The 25,994-nt window shown below is 51.5% G+C and overlaps 1 protein-coding gene across 8 annotated transcripts in view; it reads right to left on the bottom strand.

Moving 5' to 3' along the window:
• ANKS1A (ankyrin repeat and sterile alpha motif domain containing 1A) overlaps window positions 1-25,994 on the bottom strand; it is a 1,304,293-nt gene that overhangs the window by 159,684 nt on the left and 1,118,615 nt on the right. For all 8 annotated transcript variants that reach the window (XM_086923222.1, XM_086923220.1, XM_086923226.1 and 5 more), the window contains one exon: window positions 2,841-2,912. In XM_086923222.1, coding sequence (XP_086779348.1) covers window positions 2,841-2,912 — 72 coding nt within the window. The remainder of the gene's footprint in view (window positions 1-2,840; window positions 2,913-25,994) is intronic.

Here is a 25,994-nt window from a genome sequence, read left to right as displayed (position 1 = left end):
CTTATACAGTATGTGATTACAGAGAGGCCCACAATGCCGCCCACATTCATGTTCTGAAAGGCTGCACAGAATAGCAAGCCCTTCACGGTTTACCATTAAGCAAGGTCTAAAGATGAGAGAGGAGTCTTTGAGTATATACTGAACATGGGCCACCTTCATTTTAAACTGACTATCACAATAGATGAAAGGTTGCAACCTTGCTGAAACTTTTTAAGTATATTACAAGTTTTCAGTGGGCTGCATTTTTCTAAGCCGCTTCACGCTACAATTCTCTGCTCCATTTCCCCCTCCTTGTGCTCAAGTTATTTTCAACCCAAGCCCCCATGTTTACATCCCAGTGCACTGCCAAAATCACTTATCAAAAATAAAAAATACAATCTAAGTCCCATTTCCCTTTTGTGGATAACTAACAAAAAGTCAGGATTGCGTTTTACCTGCTGCCAAGTTTTTCATGCTTTTTCTGCTGGAGGCAGTGACCACGGTGGCATGTCGCCTCAGTTGTGAAAGAACGTTTATTTAAAATGATACTATCAGGACATGCTTGCCTGGAGGAGGATAACTCCGACCACCCCTAAAAATGGGCACCAGCATTGCTGTGGCGTGTTTGAACTTCAAGGCATGCTTAGGGAGGCTAACAATGTGGTTGTGGAACAGGAGGAGAAACGAGGAACCCACGGAGATCAAGGGAGGATCATAGTACACGTGACTTACAGGAAGGAATGTCAGTAAATAGAAATGTACGCCCATTGGTTACAAATAATTAACGCGCCAGGGATCAAGAAAATAAACATCATGTGATTGCGCCAAAGGCAGGACGAATATTTTTTATATTCAATCTCTCTTAAATTTTTCTTAAAAAGGGACCTTGCAGATCCAAGATTATCTTATTGCAGGTGGTTTGCTGCGGGGAAATCTTTGACAACTGATGAAGTGACTGTTGCAGATATTTAAATCTGAAACGCCAGCAGGATGGCTCAGTGAGCTGAACACTTGCCAATGCTATGTTCTGAAGCTCACTAGTTTTAATCCCGGCAAGGCCTTCCATCGTGTGGAAGCTTCTTCATACTGTTTGCACTGTTGAAACTGCTGACAGCAGCAATCCCACAATCCTTCCTGGTAGGCTGTCAGAGTTCCTCATACAGTGTAAGCAGCAGCGCTCTGTCCCACCGCTGCCCCTCCGGAGAAGTCGAAGGACATGACTTTTGATGCTTTCCCACTACAGTGGGCAAAAGGGCAATGCGAAATAGAAAGATTAGAGATCTTTCGCGCTCTTAGAAAATGCGCTGCGCGCCAGCAAAGAGGAGCTGTTCCTACATGTGGACCGGGGCTGGTGTAATTTAATCACCGTGCAGCTGCATAAACCTGAACTGAGGAATGTCTGCCTGCCGTTGGATGCTTTCTTTGAAAGCACTCTGTAGAAAATACCTCCAAGCCATTTTCCATGTGCCTCACGGCCAAATGTACCAAGGCTAACTTTTAAAAGTAATTTGAATTTATGAATCACAGTGGTGCTAACACATGTGCACAAGTAACTGCATAACAAGGGCTCTTCCTCAGCAAGGAGCGCTGTGATGTAGGCCTACTACCCCAAAAACATTTGGAAGCAGTAAGAACAAGCACAAGCCGCCCGGCAGCTAGGGGATGCACGCGCGGCAGCTGGGGGGAATTGGGGGGCATATGGATTCACTTGCGGGAGCGATAATTGCTACCATATGGCAGCACTCGCTCCCGCAAGTGAATAGCCACACGTGCATGCATTGCCATTGAAGGCAATGGAACGCGTGCACGTTTTTGGCTGAAAAGCCGTACTGATAACAAAAGGTCTTTTTTGCCTATGCAGCACATGCGCGCTGCGTAGGCGAGACCTAAAAATGAGGGAAAAGATAGTGGGCTGGAAGCAGATAGCATCGACAGGGGGATCCGAGATGAAATATTTCCAGAATGTGAGACCTCTGTCCCCAGAGGAGATGATGGGGCCTGGACCAAGGAGTTGGAGAATGTGTTTAAGATATCCAGCAACTTCTCCTTCTCCACATTCAGCTCTGGTAGGCCACTAAATAGTGCTGCTCATCATATGAACGCTGGCACCCTGTGATGTATATTCATGGGTACTATACACATATGGAAAAGTGCTAAGGATCCACAAAAGTAACGCAAAATTATGAAATTGTTAATGACTAACAATGAAGGCGGGCCCTAGAAGTGTTCTCCAATACAGGAAGCATTACAGCAAGAGAAACGAAGTAAATAGTCTAGCTGATCCATGCAGCCCCACGTCCTTACTTGAGTTGGTCCTTATGATTTCAAATCTCTCTGCTGTATTTCTACATATCAACCCTCGCCTCAGCACGCCTCCCTATGATCCCAAACTGCACTCATCACAGCTCCTCAGAACCTAGTTTCTTACACAGTTTTCTATCCCCTTCGGTGCTCTCTGATCTTAGACGCTCAGCAACTAACTGATTTACCTGATAGGACCATCATGTGCTCCATCTTTGTGCTCTGCATGTATTTGACTGGCTCCCTGTGGTTGAATCCATCTGGGGAGCCAGGGCTATGCAGGAATAGGAAAGTCTGTGGGTGCCAAGTGAAGGGTTAGCGGAAGCCCTCGGCAGTTTTAGCTTGTAACAGGAGTTTGACAGATTGCGATTTATGATATGCACTATACGTTAAAATGATATCTTCATTAACTGTGGAATGTGTCTCACTTGTGTACTTTGGGATTATATATTTGTTTATGCCAACTGAAAGCGGAACAAGCAGGAACACATGCAACAACAAACTCGAAAGGCTTTGTTAAAGTATTAATTCCCGGAAATGAGTTATATGTTGCAACATACCCTCATTTTTGCACAGGCGTCTTGTGTGGAATCTGTCCCTTTGAGATCTTTTATCAGCATCGAGCCCAAATACTGCAAGAAAAAAATGGTTACAAATAAAGTAAAAGGAAATAATGGTAATTTCTGATATGCCCGTTTCCGGGCGAAAACATCTGCAGTGATGAGCTACTGTAAATCTCAAACAGATTAGCAAATACTCTTTGAGCTGGGTCACACAACTTCTGGTGAGCCAAGGATGACAACTCTTTACTCAATATTGAACAGCAGAAAGGGCGGTGGGGACATATCATTCAAGATACAGTGTTAGGGGGTGATGGAAAATAGCTCCTCTTCCTTTTTGTAATGCACCCCTTTCTAGTAGGTGGTGTGAACGAGAGAATGTTTAACAACTCTTCTTGGAGGTAGTTGCATTGACAAGACCTATCAGCGTAGGTATCAAGGTTACAGACATAAAACCCCTAACAGTAGAGGAAAAGTGAAAGGTAGTTTGCAGCACATGCACCCACACATATAATTTAGTAATAGAAAACCTAGATACTCCAGAACACAGCATTCTCCCAAACTGAGTTCGCAGTGATCTAGAGAAAATCAATATCTAGTATTCAGCAACCATTAAAAAACGAGGTTCTGTCGGACCATCGAAGTGCGGGACTGGGGTGACTCAAGAGTCAAATCAAATCACTTCATTCGGCTTTTACAAAAAATCATGAAGGTCAAATACACAAAAAATGTATAAAAAAATATATAGTTAAAAATCTCTAAAAAATGACATTGAATGCTGCATACAAGAAAAAAATATACTGGTTTAATGTATGTATATAAGGAAAATGCTACTTACTAGTATGCACCTGTTCTTGGCATGTAGAGCTGCAGAGTAGTACACTGTGCATTAGATCGCCACCTGGTTTTGGGCTCGGATGATTGCAGGTTGTTGTCTTCTTGGAAGAAGTCTTTGCTAGTCCCGATAGGTGACTCCTCCCTTGGACAATACTGCGCATGGGCATCGGCTCCATCCTCAGATTTTTTTCCGCCATGATGGGAAATGATGGAGTCAGTAGAAGTAAAGAAAAGAAGGATGTCCATGCGTATGCATCTAAGTAAGATGAGAACTGGAACGGATACAAGTCCCGGGGAGGCGGGAGGGCGTGTACTACTCTGCAGCTCTACATGCCAAGAACAGATGCATACTAGTAAGTAGCATTTTCCGTTCGAGGTATGTGAGCTGCAGATAGTACACTGTGCAGCAGTATCCCCCGTTAGCGGTGGTCACCTGTATCCGTTGCAGTAGTTTGAAAGAGAGTTCTAAGAACAGCATGGCCTACCCCAGCTTGCTGTTTGGCTTGCACATCAACACAATAGTGTTTAGTAAAGGTGTGTGGTGTAGACCTTGTTGCTGCCTTACATATGTCCTCTAGTGGTATATTTCCTAAGAAAGCCATAGAGGCTCCTATTTTGCGAGTGGAGTGCGCTCTAGGAGGAACTGTTAGTGTACGTTTACCTTTTATATAGCATATTTGTATACACTTTACAATCCATCGTGCAATCCCGCCTTTGGAGATGGGGTTGCCTTTGTGCGGAGGAGAGAAAGCGACAAACAGTTGTTTCGTTTTTCAAAATGATTTAGTCCCGTCGGTGTAATAGAGTAGAGCTCTTTTAAACATCTAGGGTGTTTAAAGCCCTTTCTGCTACTGAGTCTGGGTTTTGGAAAAACACACGTAGCTCGACAGACTGATTGACATGAAAAGGAGTGACGACTTTTGGGAGAAATGTTGGATTAGGCCTAAGAACCACTTTGTTGGGATGTATTTGAAAAAATGGTTCTTGTATACTGAAAGCTTGTATTTCACTTACTCTTCTGAGAGAGGTGATAGCAACAAGGAAGCAGTTTCCCATGTTAGGAATTGCAGCTCGCATCTATGTAGGAGCTCGAAAAGGGGTCCCATAAGTCTGGTAAGGACAAGATTTAGGTTCCACACAGGAGAAGGAGGCAACCTGGGTGGGATTATCCTTTTTAAGCATTCCATGAACGCTTTAATCGTGGGAACACTGAAGAGAGACAGATGTTGCCTGTTCTGTAAATAAGCTGCAATTGCTGCAAGGTGCTGCAAGGTGCAGGCGTACGGAAGAAAATGCCAAATTAGATCTTTGTAGATGTAGAATGTAACAAATGATATTCGGGATGAAAGCATCCAGGGGGTCAATTTGATTATACGTGCAATAAATTGCGAATCTCTTCCATTTAGCAGCGTAACACGCTCTGATAGTGGGTTTCCTGGCTTCTTTAATAATGGCCATACAGTCTGGTGGTAGGTTTAAGTAACCAAACTCTAGGACTTCAGGAGCCAGATCGCTAGATTCAGTTGGTGCGGGTCTGGGTGCCTGATTTCGCCATGGTTCTGTGTTAACAGAGATGGAGTGAGCCGCAGCTTTTGGTGTGGAACTACAGAGAGTTCCAACAGTGTGGTGAACCACGGTTGGCGTGCCCACGTGGGAGCTACAAGGATCAGTTTGAGAGACTGTTGTCTGAGCTTGAGCACCACTAATGGAATTAGTGGGAGAGGTGGAAAGCGTATGCAAATCTGCCTGACCAGTCCATATTACATTGCCTTCGGACGGAGGGTGTAGAAACCTGGCGGCGAAGGCTGGGTGGCGAACAGGTCTATGTGTGGATGACCCCACTGTTGGAAGAATGGCTGAAGAACTTGTGGATGCAATTCCCATTCGTGAATCTGTTGTGCCTGTCGACTCAACAGATCTGCTATCTGATTGTGAACTCCTGGAAGGTGTTCTGCTAACAGATGTATGTTTTGAGGAATGGCGCATCTCCAAATGTCTTGTGCAAGCTGGGACAGTTGCAGAGAGTGTCCCCCCTGTTTTTGAATGTAGTACATGGCTGTCATATTGTCCGTCCGGATGAGGACAGCATTGCCTTGCACGTAAAGTTGGAAGGACTTGAGTGCTAGGAATATTGCTAGCAGCTCGAGATGGTTGATATGGAGTAGCCGCTGTTGAGCGGTCCATTGACCCTGAGTGGTATGTCGTAGGAGATGGGCTCCCCATCCTGTGAGGGATGCGTCTGTTGTGAGCACTACTTGTGGAACTGGCTCTAGGAACAGCAGCCCCTTTGTCAGGTTTTTGGTGTTCCACCACTGCATAGAGCGATGTGTGTGGCTGTCCACCAACACCAGGTCTGTTAATTGACCGTGAGCTTGGTTCCACTGTCGTGCTAGACACTCTTGTAACGGACGCATTTGCAATCTTGCGTGTGGAAGTATGAAGATGCAAGATGCCATCATTCCTATGAGTTTCATGAACACTATGGCTGGGAGAGATTGTTGGTGTTGAAAAACAGCAACTAAGTTTTGAATGCTCTGTATCCTGGCTGGACTGGGATAAGCTAGAGCTGTAGACATGTCTATTGTAGCCCCTAGATACTGGTGTAAGTGCGAAGGCTCTAGGTGCGACTTGGTGTAGTTTATTGTAAACCCTAGGTTGTGCAGCATTTGGATCGTTTGGTGTGTGTGTGCAACGCACTGGCTGGCAGATTTGGCTTTTATGAGCCAATCGTCTAGATAAGGGAAGACATGGATCTGTTGTCTTCTCAGATGTGCTGCTACGACTGCTAGGCACTTCGTGAATACTCTTGGTGCCGTTGTCACTCCAAATGGAAGGACCGTGAACTGATAGTGTTGTCCTTCCAGTACAAACCGTAGGTATTTCCTGTGAGCAGGATCTATATCGATTTGAAAGTAGGCTTCTTTCAGATCTAATGTAGCAAGAAGGTCTCCCTGTTGCAGCAGTGGAAGCACTTGTTGCAGAGTGACCATATGAAAATGATCTGAGTGTATGTAATGGTTGAGGGGCCTGAGGTCTAGAATCAGTCTCAAGGTCCCGTCTTTTTGGGGAATTAGAAAGTACAGCGAGTAAACCGCCGTCCCTTGTTCCTGTAAAGGGACTATCTGAATCGCACCCTTCTGTAGAAGGGATAGAACCTCTTGCTGGAGCAGAGCTAGACGATCAGTAGACATTGGACGCTGTCTGGGAGTTATGTGTGGAGGGGGTGCTGTAAGTTCTAGGCAGTAGCCATGTTGGATAATCTGTCTTACCCACTTGTCTGTTGTAATGGAGTTCCAGACAGGCAGGAACTGTGTCAGTCTGCACCCTACAGGAGTGGAATGCTGCGGGGGGAGCGTAGGGAAGTCATTGCTTAGGGGCGGAAGAGGCTCGAGTGTTGTTATTACCTCTACCTCTGCCCTTGGTATTATTGCCTCTGTGTCCTCCTATATAGTAACTCTTGGTAGAGGAGGTTTGTGTCTTGAAAGACGTGTTAGCGTCTGTTCCAGTTTGTTTGGAGCCGCCACTGTAAAAGGAGCGACGAAAGGAGCCTCGGGCTGGGGTAGACTGTAAGGCCCCCATAGACTTGGCAGTGTCTGTGTCCTTTTTCATTTTTTCGAGGGTAGTGTCTACCTCCAGACCAAATAACTGGTTTTGGTTAAAAGGCTGGTTCAAAATGGTGGTTTGTACTTCCTATTTGAACCCCGAAATGCGTAGCCACGCATGTCTCCTAATAACAACACTGGTATTAATAGCCCTAGATGCTGCTGTGTCTGAGGCATCTAGTGTGTATTTGTTGGAAGCGTTAGATATTAAATTGCCTTCCTGTATGAGGTCAGTAGCTTGATCTTTGTACTGATCTGGGAGGTGTTCAAGCAATTTCTACAAATGGTCGTAGTGAGCCCTATCATAACGGGAGAGGAGGGCTTGCATATTAGCTATGTGCCATATATTGGAAGCCTGCGCAGCTATCCTCTTACCTGACGCTTCAATAATCTTGGATTCTTGGATTCTTTGTCAGGCGGGGTGCTTCACCAGAAGTCTGAGAATTGGCCCTTTAACGTGCGTTGGACACCACTAATGAGTCTAGTGGCAGGTGTTCTTTAATATAGACTGGGTCTGAGGGTGCAGGTCTATATTTCTTTTCAATTCTGGGGTTTACAATTCTGGATCTTTAAAGACCTCAGTAGCAAGCTTAACCACCCCTTTGATCATGGGAAGAATTTGAGCGGATCTCTGAGACTGCTCAAAAGTATCTAAGATAAAATCTTCCTCAATGGCCTCAGAGTGCATGAGGACACCATGGTATGTAGCAGCTCTGTTGATCAGCTGACCAAACCCAATAGTATCCTCAGGAGGAGAAGGTTTAGATGGGTATAAGGGTGCTTCAGGGACATCAGGGTCATATGCAGGGTATGGAAACCCCCACCCATGCGCAGGTTTTGTGTATGGAAAAGTCCATGTGCCCTCACCTTCAGGGTATGTAGTGTCTCCTTCCCCGTCCCCTCCACCTAAATCATATTCATCATCATTCTGTGGTGAATGTGATGATAATGGAGATTGTATAGGAGAGTTTTGAGGTGAAACATAGGGAGGAGCGGGAGAAGGAGGTGAGACAGGAAAGGAAAAGTGCAGAGGAGAGGTTGCACAGTCCTTCTTGGCAGGAACCACAGGTATAGGTGGTGTAGCTGCAGATCTTTTCTTGACTGGTGTGGCATCAACATGACCGGTTTTCGGGTCAATGAAGATCTTTTTCTGTAGAGGATCTGGTCGAAAAAGGTCCTCTTGAGGTGCAACCTTCTTCGGCGCTGTTTTTTTCGGTGCCGGCGTAGGTTGTCGAGTGTCTTTAGCCTTAGGAGGTATTAGAGGGTCCTGTTGCTTAGGTTTCGGCGCCGAAGGCGTCGATTTTGGCTTAGAAGGCATGTTCGGGGGCTCAGAGGCCTCAGAATCAGGCTTTGTGGTTTTCGGCACCGTGTGCGGCTTCGGAGCCGGTGCGTCTTTTGGGGCCTAAACATGTTTCGGTGTCGGCACTTCTTTCGGTGTCGGAGCCGAAGGGTGTTTTGGCTTCGGTGTCGACGGAGTCTTGTTCGGTGACGAGGCACCGGAAGGCGGCGGGCCTTGTTTCGGAGCCGAAGGAAGACTCTTGGTCGGTGTCGAGGCAACGGAAGGCGTGGAAGATTTCTTCAGAGTCGAGCCGGAAGGCGGGACTTTCGAAGTAGATGATCGGTCTCGACTGGGCCCAGCGGGTGGAGTGCTGACCTTTGCCTTCTGCTTGGGCGTATATGGTGCAGGGGCAGTAGTACTCACGTGCTGACCCGATGGAATGGAGTCGTCGGAGTCATCTGCCTCGGAGACGATCTGGAGATCCGGTGAGTCTTCTTCGGGAACGAGTGGAGCCTCGTCGTCAAAGATGTCTTCCGGTGCTGGGGCTGATCTCTTCATCTCGTGTCGATGGGCCCTCCGGTCTCAGATGGTTTTCTTCGAGCGGAAGGAAGCACAGGCTGTGCAGGTCGACTCGTTGTGGTCCGGCGACAGACAGAGGTTACAGACCTCGTGGTGGTCGCTTTGTGGAAACTTTGCTTGACATTTGCGGAATGGAGTGCTTTTCGGAACGGAGTCCTTTCCATATGGTGTAGGCCGCATGGCGTCGATAGGCCCAGAGGCCCACTTGGATGACAGGAATGGAAAATTTGGCGTTGAAAAGTGCAGCCGTCAATGTCGAAGGCAGGTAGTAATTGTTTTATGAAGTTCTGCACGTGAAAGTTGCAGAAAAACTTTTTCTGGCCTGAGCGGAGAAACTTTCATCCGAGCCCAGTGGCGGAAAAAAACAATCTGAGGATGGAGCCGATGCCCATGCGCAGTATTGTCCAAGGGGGAGTCACCTATCGGGACTAGCAAAGACTTCATCCAAGAAGACAACAACCTGCAATCATCCGAGCCCAACACCAGGTGGCGATCTAATGCACAGTGTACTGTCTGCAGCTCACATGCCTCGAACCATATGTTTTAGTATTAAATCTTTTTTATTGAAAGATTGCAGCACATAAAAAACAATATCAACAATCACCATCAACACAGCTCCTCTACTATGACTAGAAGAGGATGACTAGTTAAGTCATGAGGATTAACTGTGCCAATGCGATCTGGTCTGCGTCAAAGGAAGTTGTGCTGACATCAAAGTTTTATCAGAAGAGGAAAAATACAAGGAAATCAACAACCCCCCCCCCCCCCGCCACACACCCATGTGCCAAGTCCACCACTCATACCATTCATATCTTTGCAACTCTCAGTCCGCCTTCGGATGCTCAATGTCAGAGAAGCGAAGCAGCCGGAGGTATCGAGGACATGTGACACGTGACCTCGTGGAATTCCGAGGCTAGCAGGGATAAGAAAGGCTGCTATAACTCTGCGTATTTGGATCCCTCCCCGGCTAAGGTTGAGGAAAGCTTTTCCATCCCAAGTACATGCCACAGTCGGTGAAGCCAGCCATTAAAAGCGGTAGTATTGGTGGTACACCAGTGTGCGAGGATGTTTTGCATGGCTGAGCCCAGTGCTATAGCAATGAGCCGGCCTCTACGAGAGCAGAGAGGATATGTTAAGGGATTTGGGAGACCCAGAAGGACATATGAGGGGAGGCGCGGGATTTCGGTCTCAAAATGCGCATCTACCGCATCCAACACTTGCTTCCAATAAGCTTGAAGGTGCACACAATCCCATAAGATGTGTACCGCGTGCCCACCTGCCCGCAGCAAGTCACTTCTTTGGTACTATCCATGGCGTGGAGACGCTCCGGTGGGTAATACCAGTAAGTTGCAATTTTAGTGAGAGTGTCAGTGAGCCCCATGTGGTATGCGGAATGTCGCGCTCTGTAGAAAATCCCCTCCCATTCCTTATGACTAAGTGTCCTACCTAAATCTCTTTCCCAACGCGCATTACCAGCACTATATGTGTGTGTATACCGAACCATTAGCATTTTGTATATGTCGGAGATTAATTTTTTATCCGACATGCGGGTGATCAACCAACGCTCATAGGGCAAGAGGAGTCTATCGGCCCCTGGGTGCACCTGTTCACTAAGTGCCCAGTGTCGCACCTGGAGGTAACGCAGCCTCTCCGTCTCTGGCAGTCCGTGCATTTGCCGAAACTGCATAAAAGGAAATACTCCCTCCGGTGGGTACATATGAAAGATGCATCGACAACCAGCCGGTCGCCACCTCGCATAGGCCAGGGCATCGGTACCAGGCGTAAAGTCAGGGTTGTCCATCAAGCGAATGAGAGGGGACGGGAAAGTGGTAAAATCGTGCGTAACATTAGTTTGGTCCCAAACTTCCAGGGGAACCCGTGTAATATGAGACGCGTACAGGCTGGGGGGACGGTGCTGCTTCCTGAGAAACGGAATTTCCTGTAGGGGCTGGCCGGCCACTGCCTGGTCTTGAAACAACCAGTGTTTCTCAGATTCCCGCCTACTCCACTCCACTAAGAGACGCAATTGGGCAGCCTGGAAGTAAAGCAGGATGTCCGGTACCCCAAGCCCCACGCTCTCAGCCTGTAGTATTGCCAGCCTCAGTTTGAGTCGTGGTTTACGCCCATTCCAAATGAATTGGGCCAATTCCGATTGTGCCCGCTTTATCCAGCCTGGCGGAGGTCTGAGAGGCATCGTGCGTAACAAGTACAAAATTTGGAGAAGAATGGTCATTTTGATCGCTGCTACTTTGCCCAACCATGACAGGGGATAGTGTTTCCACCGCCCCAGTTGCCGCCGTATCTTCTATTGCAGTGTAGTATAGTTAATGGTGACCGTATCAGCAAGCGAGGGGGCCAGTTGAATACCCAGATACGGGATAGCCCCTGTTGCCCAGTGTATGGGGAAGGAGCGTTGCAGATGTTCTCGGGTGGACGCATCCAAAGATATGTCCAGGGCTTCTGACTTGTTCATGTTAATTTTTGAGCCAGAGCATCGCACAAAGAGATCCAGATCTGCAAAACAGGCCGGCAGGGAGTCTCATGGATTAGACAATGAGATCAAGACATCGTCAGCGTAAAGACTGATTGTGTGGACATAGCCGCCAAATGTAATCCCCGCCACCCGCTTCAGCGCTAGGGGCTCCATATACAGACCGAAAAGGAGGGGTGACAAAGGGCACCCCTGCCGGGTGCCCCTCTCGATAGGTAATCGAGGGGACGTGCACCCGTTAACTCAAACCACCGCAGTCGGAAACCTGTAGCAATTCAGCACATATGTGCGGAACTTAACGCCTAGGCCCGCCTTCTCTAAAACTCTCACCGGGTAGGGCCAATGCACCCTATCGAACGCTTTTTCAGCGTCAAAAGCCAGCATTAAAAATTCTCCACTCGTGATGTAACAGAAAACTCAGAAAGGTGTTAAGCTACCTCAAACGCCATAATATTGATATAGCACTTTTGCAGGAAACGCACTTACCACTCACGAGTAGAATGCTGCACACCAGAGGCCTAGAAGGGCGTATAGCAGCAGCTGGGTTCACCACACATGCAAGGGGAGTTATCACATGGGTAAACCCAAAAACAAACATCCAAATACAGACGCTGGGTGCGGACACTGAGGGCAGGTATGTTATAGCGTCCTGTAAGGGTCTGGGGATGGATTTACTAGTTGTCAATACTTATGGCCCCAACTACGATTCCCCTGACTTCTTTGACACACTGGCTAGTGAGATAGGTAGTCACGGCAACCCACATGTACTATGGGGTGGGGACTTTAATTTAACGCTTAACCCGGACATAGATAGGTCATCGGGCCCCCCCCCGAAGACCCTCGGCAGCTGCCCAATCGCCCACAGCAAAGTTAATAATGTTAGATATGGATGACGTGTGGAGGAGTAGAAACGTTGGGCGGGGCGGCTTCACACACTATTCTGCATTTCACGAAATACACAAGAGAATTGACTACTGGTTTGCCACTGCGGGGATCAATCGAGCTGTCAGGCAGTGCAAGGTGCTTCCGCGCACACTCTCGGACCACTCCCCCGTACTGATAGCCACAGAAATCCCTGCGAAAAGGTTTGCCCCATTCACATGGCGCTTGCCGCCTTACTCCCTCCTAGACCCGATTTTCCGTGGGGAGCTGGCTGAGGCGATTGACGTGTTCTTTGAGAAGAATGTGGGCTCAGTAGAGGACTTCCAGACGATCTGGGAAGCGTTTAAGGTCTATATTCGGGGCATAGCGATTTCTAAGCACTCTAGTGTCCTGAAGGCTACAAGGACCAAACTGGCTGAGCTGGAACAACAGCTGCAAGCACTTGAGGAACAAAGACGATCTAGACCAGACAATGCAGTTGAGAGGGAGATTAAGCGCCTTCTGGTGGAATACCACGAGGCAGCAGACAGAGAGGTCCAGCACCTGGGCAAATATGCCACGGCCCGAACATACGGCGAGGGGGAGCGGCCAGGCTCAGTTTGGGCTAATATCATCAAGGGCCGAAGGGGAAAGGCGCTAATCTCAGAACTGAGAAACGCAGACGGAGACAGAGTGACAGATGAGGCGGAAATTGCCGCGGTCTTCAGAGACTACTATTCGGAGCTGTACTCCTCCAAGAGTGGCGACATGTCGGCTGGAATACTAGACTATTTGGAACACATAAAGCTCCCGTTCCTCCCAAATTCCGAAAGGGAATTCCTCATGTGCCCTATACAGATATCCGAAATCAGAGATGCACTACGGCCAGAGACGAACTGCGAACGTTGTCATGCGGCGGATGCCAACTTTCTGCATTTAGCGTGGGTCTGCCCAGGCATACAGGCATTCTGGCGCGCAGTATTTGCGGAAATGAGCAAAATACTGGAAGTGGAATTGGACATGGACCCGGGCATAGCACTCATTGGCAACTCCAGGGGGCTCCCGGTTCCGATATGCAGGCTCACGGACATGGGGATGCTAATGGCCAGTAGAGTAGTGGCCCAGTGTTGGATGAGAGGTCCTTTACCAACTAAGACTAGATGGGCACGGATATGCTGTACTGTAGCACACAGATTGAGACCTACAGCGAATTACTACCCCCAAAAAGTCGCCCGAAAAACTTCTGGGCCCTATACCAGACTTACTTGCAGGGACAGCAAAATGAGAACGTAAGCACCACAGATAATGATTCCCAGGGATAGGAGGCAGGGGTCAAAATCAACACTATAATGTATTCCTGAGACGGAGTGATGGGATGGGAGTGGATGTGGGAGTGCTACAATTGGAGAGGACAGAGGGGGGAACGAACAGAGTGAGGGGCGGTATAGCGGGACGACACCATTGTACTACACACACAACCAGGTTGAGACACTACTTCAGGCAGATAGATAGATAGGCTGAATGCAAAAGGGGTACGATTCCCTAGGGATTACATGTGAGGATGCAAAAGTGATCAGGAGACATGTTAGGCTACCACACTTTTGGACACATTGGAGTAGCACAGGAGGTCCTTCTGAGGCAAGGGGTTGGAGGGGGGAGGGATGTTGACTGCACTAATGGGCAGACATCAGTTTGTTTTGACACAGGCCTTCAGGAATTGCTGCTAGACTGATATGATGAACAGCAGGGGAGTAATGGAAAATACAGAGGGTGAAAAGCTAGAAAATGCACATGAAAAATGCAACCGGCAATGCTGGGAATTACAACTGATTATTGATCAACCATCATTTGGTAAACGCCGCCGGACCACCGGGTTGTCGGCTGACGGGCTGTGTAACATAAGATCTAGATATGCTTGATATGCTTGTGATGAGGCCGGCCCGAGAGGTTGTAGGCCTGAAGCTGTGTCAATTGAGTGTGTGCAATAAAAAAAAAAAAAAAAAAAAAAAAAAATAATGTTAACTCTCCACTCGTACGAGTCGCTTTCTCAATAAGGTGCAGAGCCAGCTTAGTGTTGTCGGGAGTTTGCCGTTCCGTAATAAATCCGGCCTGATCTGGGTCAACCTAGCCACCCATATGGGCCGCCAGTCGGGCTGCCAGTATCCCTGTATATAATTTGAGATCTACATTAGGGAGCTAGATGGGGCGGTAGGCGCCACATTGTGACTTATCCTTCCCCGGTTTGGGAATTACCGCTATCGATGCCTGCAGTAGATCTCCCGGTATCGCCCCAGGCTCTGAGAAGGTGTTAAGAAGGTGCGTAAGGAGAGGGGCGACCTGTGCGCAGAAGGTCTTGTAGATTATTGCCGGAAACTCTTCCGGGCCCGCAATTTATGAGCTAACAGTCTCCCACATCGATCCCCACCCGTGTAGTAGGCATGTCGGAGTCTCAATGCTGCAAATTTCGCCCTATCTTGATCTATAGCTGCCAACTGCTGCCTCACTGCCTTCAGATGCGCGGAGCCCCCGTGCGCTGGTGCATTTGCTCCAGTTCCCTCGTGCGCTGGCTGAGTTCCTCCCTTTTGCGGCTACGTTCAACATTATCTGCCGCTGAGATTGCAATAAATTCCCCTCTCAGAACCGCTTTCAATGCTGCTCATTGTGTGGCTAGTGTGGTGTCATCAGTGCTATTATGAGAAAGGTAATTAACTATGACATGCTGTATTCTCTTGACTACATCTGCCCTGTGTAGTAAAGTCTCTCTAAGCCGCCATGTTCGCTGCACGCGCATAGTGGTGGGGGGAAGGCCAGCACTACGGTCACTTGGGTGTGATCCGAGAGGGAGGCAACCCCGATCTCCACCTCCATTGCCAATGCCCGAAGGAAGGTCGACGCTAGCAAATAATCCAATCGGGCGTGTGTTTTGTGTGCATTGGAGTAGTAAGAGTAGGATCGTCTCTGGAGATGGAAGCTGCGCCATAGGTCACAAAGACCAAGGGTACCAAGACGGGCTAGTCCCTCTGCCGAGAGCGCACCAGTCTCCGAAGTGAGTTGACATGACCTATCTAGAATGTTGTCAAACACTAAATTCAGGTCCCCTCCCAACAGTATATGATGATCCGGGGTGGCAGTGGCTTCACTAAGGGCTGAATGAAGGAACCTCTCCTGACCTTCGTTAGGGGCATATATAGAGCCAACAGTGGACTTGTGATCCCCCAGTGCAAACCTGTATGTCAACAACCTGCCCTTTATCTCAGCCTCCTTCTGTATGATCTTTCCCTTAAACATCTGGGCTACCAGAACGGCTACTCCTGCTGTCTTAGTGGTTGCTGAGGAAATAAACTGGTGTGGGAACTTTCGGGACCAGAGCCAGGAACAGTCCTTCTGCAAAAGGTGCGTCTCCTGTAGGAGACATATATCTGCCTGTGAGTGCTCCAGGCCGGAGAGGACCGCCTTGCTTTTCACTGGGTTATTCAGTCCCCTCACATTCAATGTGAGGACCTTAAAATCCGTGGACAACATCTACTCCACTCAATGGACAGAATGCGAAAAGCCCACTGGCACAACCAAACCACAGAAAAACTAGGACTGCAGTTCTAAACAGACCAGGAACTGGATGCCAAGCAAAAGCCCCTAGCGTATAGTGGACAAGGAACACAACAGCCCTCCCTCCACTCTCCCACCCCCCAAAAAAACCATGCCCCCCTCCCCCCCAACAAGAGCCTAAGTCCATAGTCCATCACCTTCATAGGCAATCAGAAACGTGTTAACACTGGGGTAATACGATCAGTTCAGAACACTCCCCCCTCCGACGACCGACAAGAAAATAAACAGCCCATAACTGCAAATGTCTAAACAAGCAAAGTCAACCGGGGTTGAGACGAGGCCAGGTCCGAAGCAACTGCCTCCACTGCAGCCCGTTGGCCATCTTTGATCTCGGTCACAGGGGACTTCTTGACCCGGCGTCTCCTGCCTTGCTGACGCCACTGGGAGTCCGGAGCCGCAGCCCCTCCAGGGCCGACCGATGGACTGTCCTCCTCCGTAGGTGGATCTATCCCCAGCAGACGACAGGCCTCCTGCAGTGAACAGAGCTGATAGAGCTTTTTGTCGAGTTTAAATACTATGCGAGGGGGCGTGGCCAAGATGGCGGGGTGAGCGGACGCTTCTTCCCGCAGCTCCTCCGGTCCGACTAGGCTCGAGCCTTTTTTCATCAGCTTCTAGCCCCCCGCTGACGCTCAGCGGCTGAGAGGCGTGTGGCGGAGACCCTGGAGCACGCATTGATGCTACTTTGGCCCGGATTGCTCCGGTGGAAGCACCTTAAAAGACCGATCGCAAGACGACGGAGCGCCTTGGAGGCGGAGCAGATCGGAGTGCTGTCCAGACGCCTCGGCTGGGCCTGGTGCTGATGGCTAGCGACCTGGTGCGGAGACCGCTCCGGTGCTCGACGGGGATCGAAGGAGGGCTGTCGGCTGTGTGATTCACTGCACGGGGGACCTGCCGAGTGAGTGTCGTGGTGCTTGAACTTGAAGTGGTGGCCTCTCCTGTGGCGAGAACCCCGGCCCCGGGGTCAGATGACGATCGATTTGGGACCGGAGCCAGATCTACTGTCTCTCCTTTCTAGCCGGATGACCCCGGTTGGAGAACTCCCCCACTTGCCTGGCTTCTGGGGTGGCCCCGGTGGCATCGCCGGGCTTGGACGATCTACTTGGCCCCACCCAACCGCCATCTTGTCTTCGCGGGGACGGAGTCGCAGGCCTCCTTCAGAGTCGCTTGAAGCCATTTCCTGCACCTCTGCCTCTGTACAGCTCTCCCTTTCTGTGGGACGCGCCAGCCGGGGTTCCCCCGGTGTGGATCCCAGTTGCTATCTTGGTCGGGCGCCCACAGCTTGCTGTGACTAGACTGGCCCGCCATTTTGTCATCTGTGGCGCAGGTCCCCTATCTGGCCGGGAGCTCCACATTGCGGGACTCTGCTGGTTGTTGGAAATTCCCCGAAGTGACCGGGCCCGTGCCCCTTCTTCAGTTGAGTGCGACAAGGATGTCCGGAAGAGGAGGATCGAGGAAGGGAGACCGTACCCTGCCGGACATGCTTGGCAGGGCCCAGCAACAGCGAGACAGGGCGCAACCGTCGCCGGGATCTTCCCGGGCCACAGCGGACGTGACCGGGGGAGAGCCCCCTGTCACGAGATCTTTCATGGAGGAACTGTTCAGCTTGCATAAGGAAGACTTCCAGACGCTGAAGCAGGAGGTGGCCAGTGAAGTGCGCGAGGTCCGCAGAGAGGTGGAGGGCCTTGGTGAACGGATAGAGACGGTGGAGACAGCGGCCCAACGCCGAGACGACGAGATTGTCCACTTGCCACAGGACGTTCTCCGTCTCCGGGAGCAATGTGTTGAACTCCAGGCCCACACCGAGGACCTAGAGAACAGGTCGAGGCGGAATAATATACGGGTACGGGGTGTACCGTCTGATCACGAGGGGACGGACCTGGTGGGCTATTTGCAAGATTTGTTCCGGGAGATTCTAGGAGAGGCCGCAGACTTTCCTATCCGCATTGATAGGGCCCACAGAGTTGGCCGACAGCGTCAGTCGGCGGCGCCCCCGCCAGACATCTTGGCCTTCCTGCCTGACTTCCCGCTGAAGGAGCGCATCATGTCCGAAGCCCGCAGGAAACAACCACTGACTTTCCGAGAGCGGCCCGTGGCGCTATATCAGGACCTGTCCGCCATCACATTGCAGAAGCGCAGGTCCTTCAAGATTGCAACCGATTTCCTGCGTGAACATGAGACGTCGTACTCCTGGGGGCATCCCTTCCGTTTGATATTTCGTTGGAATGGGGTGCTTCACCAACTGCGCTCCTTGCAGGATATTTGCGGAGTCTTGGGGCTCACGGCTACGGAGGAGGATGGAGCAACGCCGACTTGGAGGCGCTCAGACAGAGGGGGCCGGTGGAGGTCGGCGAGAAGACGATCGGCGGCGAGCGCTGGGCGGCCTGACTCGCCCACCATCAGAGCGGACATGGCCAGTGCCTTGAGAGAAGCGGCCAGGGACTCGGCCGCCTCCAACGGTGTGGCCTTGACGGCCTAGACTCACTCCGGGGGAGATGGACACAGCTTCTTCAATGCCAGGTTCGGGGGCTGGAGGGGGGGTCGGGGGGGAGCGGGGGGAAGTGAGTGGCCGGACGTCCACTTTCACTACTTTCTACAGACTTGTCCGTTTTGGGACTTGACTGGGACAATGGGTTGTTCGAGTTGGTATTTGGCCAGTTGCCATTGGTTTGTTTGGGGTGGGGTTGGGAGTTGTTCAGGGGTTGGGAAAGAACCGTCCGATGTTGCCTGTGTTCGCGCTTGGCCTGCTTTTACCTGTCCCGCGCTGCTGCCCTGCGCCCCCCCCCACCCCTACAGTTCCCTGCCCGCGGCATAGCGTTCCCGGTCTCTGGGAGACATGTCGTCCCTGAAGGTGGGGACCCTTAATGTTAAGGGCCTGAATAATCCTGTTAAGCGCAGGGCGATTTTGTCTCTGCTTGAGGGGACGCAGGCTGACATCTGCCTCTTGCAAGAGACCCACTTATTGTCCCGTGACTGCCATAGACTGCGCTCTGCTAGGTTTCCCACCCAGTTTTTCTCCTCTGCAGCGTCGAAAACCGCGGGGGTGGCCATTCTCATAGCGAGCTCCTTCAAGGGGGAGGTGTTATATGCTGAACAGAAGGGGAGGCTTTTGGCATACCGCCTCTGTCTGGGGGGCATATCGTTTACTGTTGGCTCCTTATATAGCCCGAATGACCATCAGGAACGCTTCTTGGACTCAGTGCTGGTAGATGTCACTGCCTCCCCCGATCGTCATGTTATTTTAGGGGGTGACCTCAATATCGTCTTTGATTCAACATTAGATAGGTCGGCGCAGCGGTTCCCGCAGACTGGGGAACTTTCCCAGGCCGGGAAGGCCCGAATCGCCGACATGGATCTGCACGAACTCTGGCGCTCACTTCACCCTACGGACAGGGACTACTCCTATTATTCGCATGCGCACCGAACCTACGCACGGTTGGACTATCTTTTGGTTAGTGGACCGATGCGCACCGCTGCCACGGCGGCGGACATTGGGGTCCTGACCTTGTCTGATCATGCGCCGGTCGTAGGTGCGTTTGCGTGGCCGGCGACCTCCCCCTCTCGGGGGGTGTGGCGCCTTAGGGACACCCTTCTGCACTTGAAAACAGTTGTGAAACACATTGAGGGGGCCATACGGGACTACCAGGCACATAATAGTAATTCAGACACTTCACTAGCGACACAGTGGGCTGCACTGAAGGCGGTTCTCAGGGGGGAATTTATCTCCGTCTCCTCGGCAGAAAACAGGGAGCGGCAGCGGAAGAGGGAGGAGCTGACTACCCAGGTCCGGGAGCTCGAACAGGTCCACCGCCGTACGGGCGCTCCAAGGGTTTGGAGGCAGTTGAAAGCTGCTAGGAAGCTCCTGTCGGCGCTGGACATGGATAGGGCGGAATACGCAGCGTTACGTCTGAAGCATGCATTTTATACAGGGGGAGATAGGTGCGGCAAGCTCCTGGCGCATAGACTCCGAGTCGCGCAACAGCGTAACGTAGTGAGGGGACTCTTGGGTGCGGATGGGGTGGCCGTCTCTGGAGATGCGGAGGTGGCGGAAACCTTCTGCAGTTTCTACGAGGCGCTGTACACCGGGGAGCCCTCCTCACCGCAGGAAACCGTGGAATATCTAGAATCTGTGCCCCTTCCGGCGCTAGACCCCGCTCAGGCGGAATATCTTGAGCGCGATATCCACGTTGAGGAGGTAATTTCCGCTATAGCCAGACTTAAGCACGGGAAAGCCCCTGGCCCGGACGGTTACACGTCCCTGTTTTACAAAACCTTTTGCCCTGTCGTGGCCCCTATCCTCGCTCGGCTGTTTAACTCCTTCTCCAACCCGGGAGCCATCCCACCTGATCTCCTAAGTGCGACGGTTTCGGTGATCCCGAAGCCTGGGAAGGATCGGGCCTTATGTGGCTCGTATAGGCCCATCTCGCTCCTGAATGTCGACCTCAAGCTGTACACGGGGATTCTGGCGTCCAGGCTGGCCCTGCACCTCCCCGGTCTGGTTGAGGCTGACCAGGCTGGCTTTGTACCCGGCAGGCAAACTGTCGACAACACTAAGCGAGTGACGCACATTCTGGAGAAGGCTTCGCGGATCCCGGGTGAGCGGATGCTGCTGGCGGTGGATGCTGAGAAGGCCTTCGACAGGGTTCATTGGCCGTACCTCGAGCTGGTGCTCAGGAAACTGGGTATCGGTGATAAATTCTGCTCGATGGTTTTCAACTGCTATAGGTACCCTTCAGCGACGGTGAGGGTCAATGGGTGCAGCTCCCGCAGTTTTGCAATCTAGCGCGGCACGAGGCAGGGGTGCCCCCTTTCCCCACTCCTCTTTGCTCTTTACATGGAGCCGTTCGCCCAAAGGATCCGCAACAATCCGGATGCAATTGGGATCAAGATGGGGCAGTATGTTCACACGGTCAGACTCTATGCGGACGATGTCCTGCTGACCCTGGATGACCCCAGAAAGTCCCTTCCCGCCTGCATCCGCGAGTTGGATGCTTTCTCACGTGTGGCCGGCTTCAAAATGAATATGAGCAAATCGGTGGCTTTAGATGTGTCCTTGGCTACGGACACTAGGCGAGACCTTCAGCGGCTCTTCCCCATGCAGTGGTCGTCGTCCCTGGTACCATACTTGGGGATTCTGTTGGCGCCGACACTGCCAGCGATGGTGACGGCTAATTACGCTTCTCTCAATAAGAAGATTAAGGAGGAGCTTGGCCGCTGGAGTAAGGGCCTGTTGTCTTGGCAGGATTGCGGCGGTCAGGATGACGGTGCTGCCCCAGATCCTGTATCTTTTCCGAGCCTTACCGCTCCAGCCTCCAGTGGCTTGGATCAGACAGACGCAGGCTGACATCTCACGCTTTGTCTGGCAAGGCCGCAAGCCCCGGATGAAGAGGGTTCTCTCCACACTTGCCCCGGAAGCGGGGAGCCTTGGTATTCCGGACCTCCGTAAATACTTTCAGGCGGCACAGCTACGATACCTTGTGGAGTGGAGCAGGTGGGAATCCGATAAGCACTGGCTTTTTCAGGACCAGGCGGTTGCAGGGCGTACCCTCCAGGAAGTTCCATTCTTGCGCCGCGCTCACCGCCCCCCCAACCTTTATGCTTCCTTTGTTACGAGGGTTCCCTTGAGGGTGTGGGGGACGCGGTTTGCGAGATCCGGGACCTCACCACGTTCCCTTCGCCCTTTACGCCCATCGTGGATAATCCTGACTTCTCCCCGGGGATGGAGCCGGGCGCTTTCTCCCATTGGAGGACGGCGGGCTGTCGAGCGCTCTTTCAGATCTATGGGCCTGAGGGAGTGGTTCCCTTTCAGCAGCTTCAGCAGGAGTTCTGCCTGACGGAGTTGGACAGACTGCGATATATGCAGGTCCGACACTGGGCGCTTCAACCCCAGGTGCGGGACACCGCTGACCGTCAGATAACACCGTACGAGCGGTGGCTGGTGACCCGAGCTTCTGATGCTAAATTGATCACTGATCTTTACAAGCTCTTACAGCCCCCTCCGTTTCACTATTATAACCCGGGTAGGAAACGATGGCACAGGGAACTGGGCAGGACACTTAGTCACAAGGAGTGGGACCAGATTGCACACCGGGTGAGACACTCAGCGTATCATACTGGCCTCACGGAAACACTCACCAAGGTGTCCACGTACTGGTACTACACCCCAGAGAGACTGCACGAGATGAATAGGCACATTGATAAGGGGTGTTGGAGAGGTTGTGGTCAGGTGGGGACCCTTTCACATATTCTTTGGAATTGTCCCTTGTTGGCCGCTTATTGGAAGGAAGTTCTTGAAGAGGTGGACATGCATTTTGAAATTGAGTTACCGTGCTTTCCGGCGTATGTATTGCTGGGCCTTCCTAATGGCCTGATGTATCCGCTGAAGTCCCGCAGGGGCAGGCAAATCGCGATTGCGCTGGGCTCAGTGGTTCAGAACATCCTTATCCACTGGCGCACTACCACGATCCCCTCCATCACTGGCTGGTTGCACAGGCTCTGGCATGTGCTGGGTATGGAAAAATTGTCGCTCATGGTGGCGGGGGAGATAGACCAGTTTGATGAGCTGTGGCAACCCTTTCGTGCGCTGTTAACTACCGAATTTAGGGAACTCACCTGTCCGAGATACCTCAGGCTTCTAAGGCTGACACCACCGGTGATTCCGGCAGACTAGGAGGGGCTGGTTTTGGAGGGGGGGGGGATGCGGCTGGGGGGCAGGTAGTGTTGTTGGTGGAACATTGGACGGGGGTGGTGGGGGGAGTTGGGGAGTTTTGGGGGGGGGGGGTTCTAGGGGTTGGTGGGCTGGGCTTCTTTGTGTCATTTCTTATTACTTCCTATGATCAGACTTGGGGTGTTGACTATGCTCAGAATGGAGATATAGCATGTATTTCGCCTTTTCATTTGCTGTTGCTTCCTTTTTTTCTAGCGGACTACTCCACGATCGCACTTGTAACGCCATGCTTATTTCCTTGCTTTACTGTATGTGGCCCTAACCTCCTGTTCCCTCTCCCCATGTTCTTTTGTCTTAATAAAATGCTTTGAACCTAAATACTATGCGAAATGGGTGGCCCCAGCTGTAAGGGATCCGGAGCTGCTGGAGGTGCACTGTGACAGGCTTGAAGGTCCGTCTCTTCTGCAATGTAAGCGCTGACAGATCTTGGAACAAGACCGGTGATTGATTCCTGAAGGATATGGGGTGCACCTGCCGGGCTTTCAGTAGAATGTCCTCCTTTGTGCGGTATCCTGCACACACACCAAGATATCCTGTGGCGGGGCCGACATGGCCCTTGGAGGACCCAATCTATGTGCTCTGTCCAGTCTAAGTTCTGACTGTAGTGGGCGTCGCAAGATGTGATTAAAAAGTTCTCTGGCAAATCCCAACAGATCCTTGGTGTCCTCGGTCGATGTTACTCCCCGGATTCGCACGTTATGGCAACGAGACCGGTTTTCGAAGTCCATATGGGATTGCAAATCTACCTGCTGATCGTGGAGGCACAGATCTCCTGCTGTAGGGCTTCAATGTCAGTGTCGTGTCTGTCATTCTTGGTCTCCAGTACCATCACTCGCTCGCCTATGCCGTCGACATCCCTGCTTACCTCCTTGAGCTCCTCAGTGAATTTCTTTTTTAAAGTGCTGATGTCATCTCTCAGTGCCGTGAAGAGTGATTCTAGGAAGCCCTTCGTGATGGGCTCGGAGCCGCCCGCTGAGCCCGCGGGCGGCAGCTGTAGCCATGTCTTTAGGTGATTGGGTTAGCTGGGCCTTAGCAAACAGGTCTTTAACAGTTTTGTCTTTACGCACCCTCGTGCCGGACATGATACCTATGCTGCTCACAGGGACCCCTCCTCCTGAGTTGTTAACCAGGCACTAGATGTCCGTACAGCTGGCACAACCCCCCCCCCCCCCCCCCCCCCAATGGGGCAGTGTTCATTGGTGCTTTTGTGTTGCTGTCTGCGCGTCCGGCAATGAAGAATTAATGTGCTATGCCAGGCAAGGAAACCCCCACTGCCCTTCGCTCTGTTCCAGTTCAGGCACTCGCCCCACCTGACCTGCTCACCAAGCCCTCTCGCCATAGTCCACCGATGGTGAGCCTGGTCAGCTACCCAATATTCTCCCGCTCTGCTGGCCAATGTCCCCTAATCCACGAGGTCCCCTGCAGTGCCAGCTGTGCAACTCGCAAGTCCTCAGCGCAGGGCGCTTCACACACCAACTGTAGGGCCGGACCCACGCCACTGACCCTGGTCGTCCGGCTGCAAGTCTTTACGCAAGATGGTGGCCCCTCTGTGCCCCCACTGCCCTTTCCACCGTGCCACTCTCCCCCAGGGGCGCCGGGGTCTGTGATCTGTGGCACAAGGCGTCTCGCAGTAGGAAGCACCACCACCAGGCTCACCCAGTACTGCCACACCACTCAGGCTCACCCAGTACTGCCACACCGCTCTAGAAGTGTCCTGCCTTGTCCCCTCACCTTCGCCAGCGGCGTCTTCAGTCTCCTATCCGGTTGTCCGCCGAGTCTGCGCCGTCCTCCGCCACCAACCGCAATCGCCACACAGAAAGTTTAGTCCCGGGCCCAGCCTCCAGCGCAACCACCCTGTCTGCCGCTCTGAACACCTCTGCTAGGCCCCAACGGGCCCACGCTTGCTCCTCAGTCTCTGCCGCTACTCACTGCGTCCAGCCACGCTCCAGACCACTCACCGGTGTTTGCGCAAACTCCTTCAGGCCGACGTCTCCTCTGATCCCGGGCCCCGCCAGCCAGTCCGCTCTATGGGCCTCTGGAGGTCAACACCTCCAACTCCGGCTGTCCCGGTCACCGCCTCCGCAGGGGCCGACCGCCCCTCAGACCCAGCAAGCTCAGCCTGGTCGCAGCCCCACTGGGCCTACACTCGACTCCGCCGCCGTCCAACCGCCGCAAGCTCGTCTGAAGATGGCGGTCCCTATCGCACAGCGCCGGTGTCCGCCGTCCGGATACCTTAGCAATACACTTGGCCCTATGGCCCTATATGTCGGCAAAAGAGCCCCAGTTAGTCTTTTTCCTAATCTTGAAGCGAAGTTAAAAATGGCCGTGTTGTTCTCCTTTCTTTCTGCTTTTTAAGGGCCCCAATTTTATATTGTCATGTAACAGCACCCCAGATGGAAAAAAACATCTTTCTGAGAGACTGGGACAGACCCGACCTGGACAGGATAAGACTTTCTTGAACAAGGTCCCACCTGCATCACGTAGGATTTGGAATTATTTATCAGCAGGTCTTGTTCCTCCATGAATGAAGCAAAGGAGTTAAGCATAGTTTGCAGCCCACTGGCGTTTCGAGCCATAAGGATTGCATCATCTGCGTACAGAAGTACTGGCAGACCACGCCAGCCCACCTGGGGATAGTCCACCTTGGACTCCACTAATACTCTCTCCAAGTTATTTATGAATAAATTAAACAAGAAAGGGGCCAAAATACAACCCTGCTGGACTACTCTCTTTATCGAAAACTGGCGGGTAACCTTAAAGTTTTGTGTATATCGATCCTCGGCCTTTGTGTCTCTGTGAAGATCCAGAAGGAAGAGTATGATAGCTCTATCCACCTCGATGAACAACATAGCGCCAGAGCTTAGTTCTGTGATGCTGTCAAACGTTGATGACAAGTCCATAAAGGCCAAGTATATAGTACCAGGTTGGGCAAACGTGTACTTAAGAATAAAGAACAGATTTAAACATTGGTCCATGGACGACCGTCCTGGAAGAAAACCATATTGAGCATCTGCTAAGATGTTATTTTCATCTGCCCAACGGGTCAGCTTGTCTAATAAGATGCGTCCGACCACCTTGACTACAGAATCAAATAGAGAGATCAGCCTATAGCAATGGGTGCTGCCTCAGTTTCCCTTTTTAAAAACTGGGATGATGGTAGATTTAGCCCTGGAGC

Source organism: Lissotriton vulgaris, chromosome 5 (genome assembly GCF_964263255.1).
Source record: "Lissotriton vulgaris chromosome 5, aLisVul1.2, whole genome shotgun sequence".
NCBI classification, from domain to species: Eukaryota; Metazoa; Chordata; class Amphibia; order Caudata; family Salamandridae; genus Lissotriton; species Lissotriton vulgaris.
The sequence above is the reverse complement of the archived record's forward strand: the minus strand, read 5'-3'. Positions and strand labels throughout refer to the sequence as shown.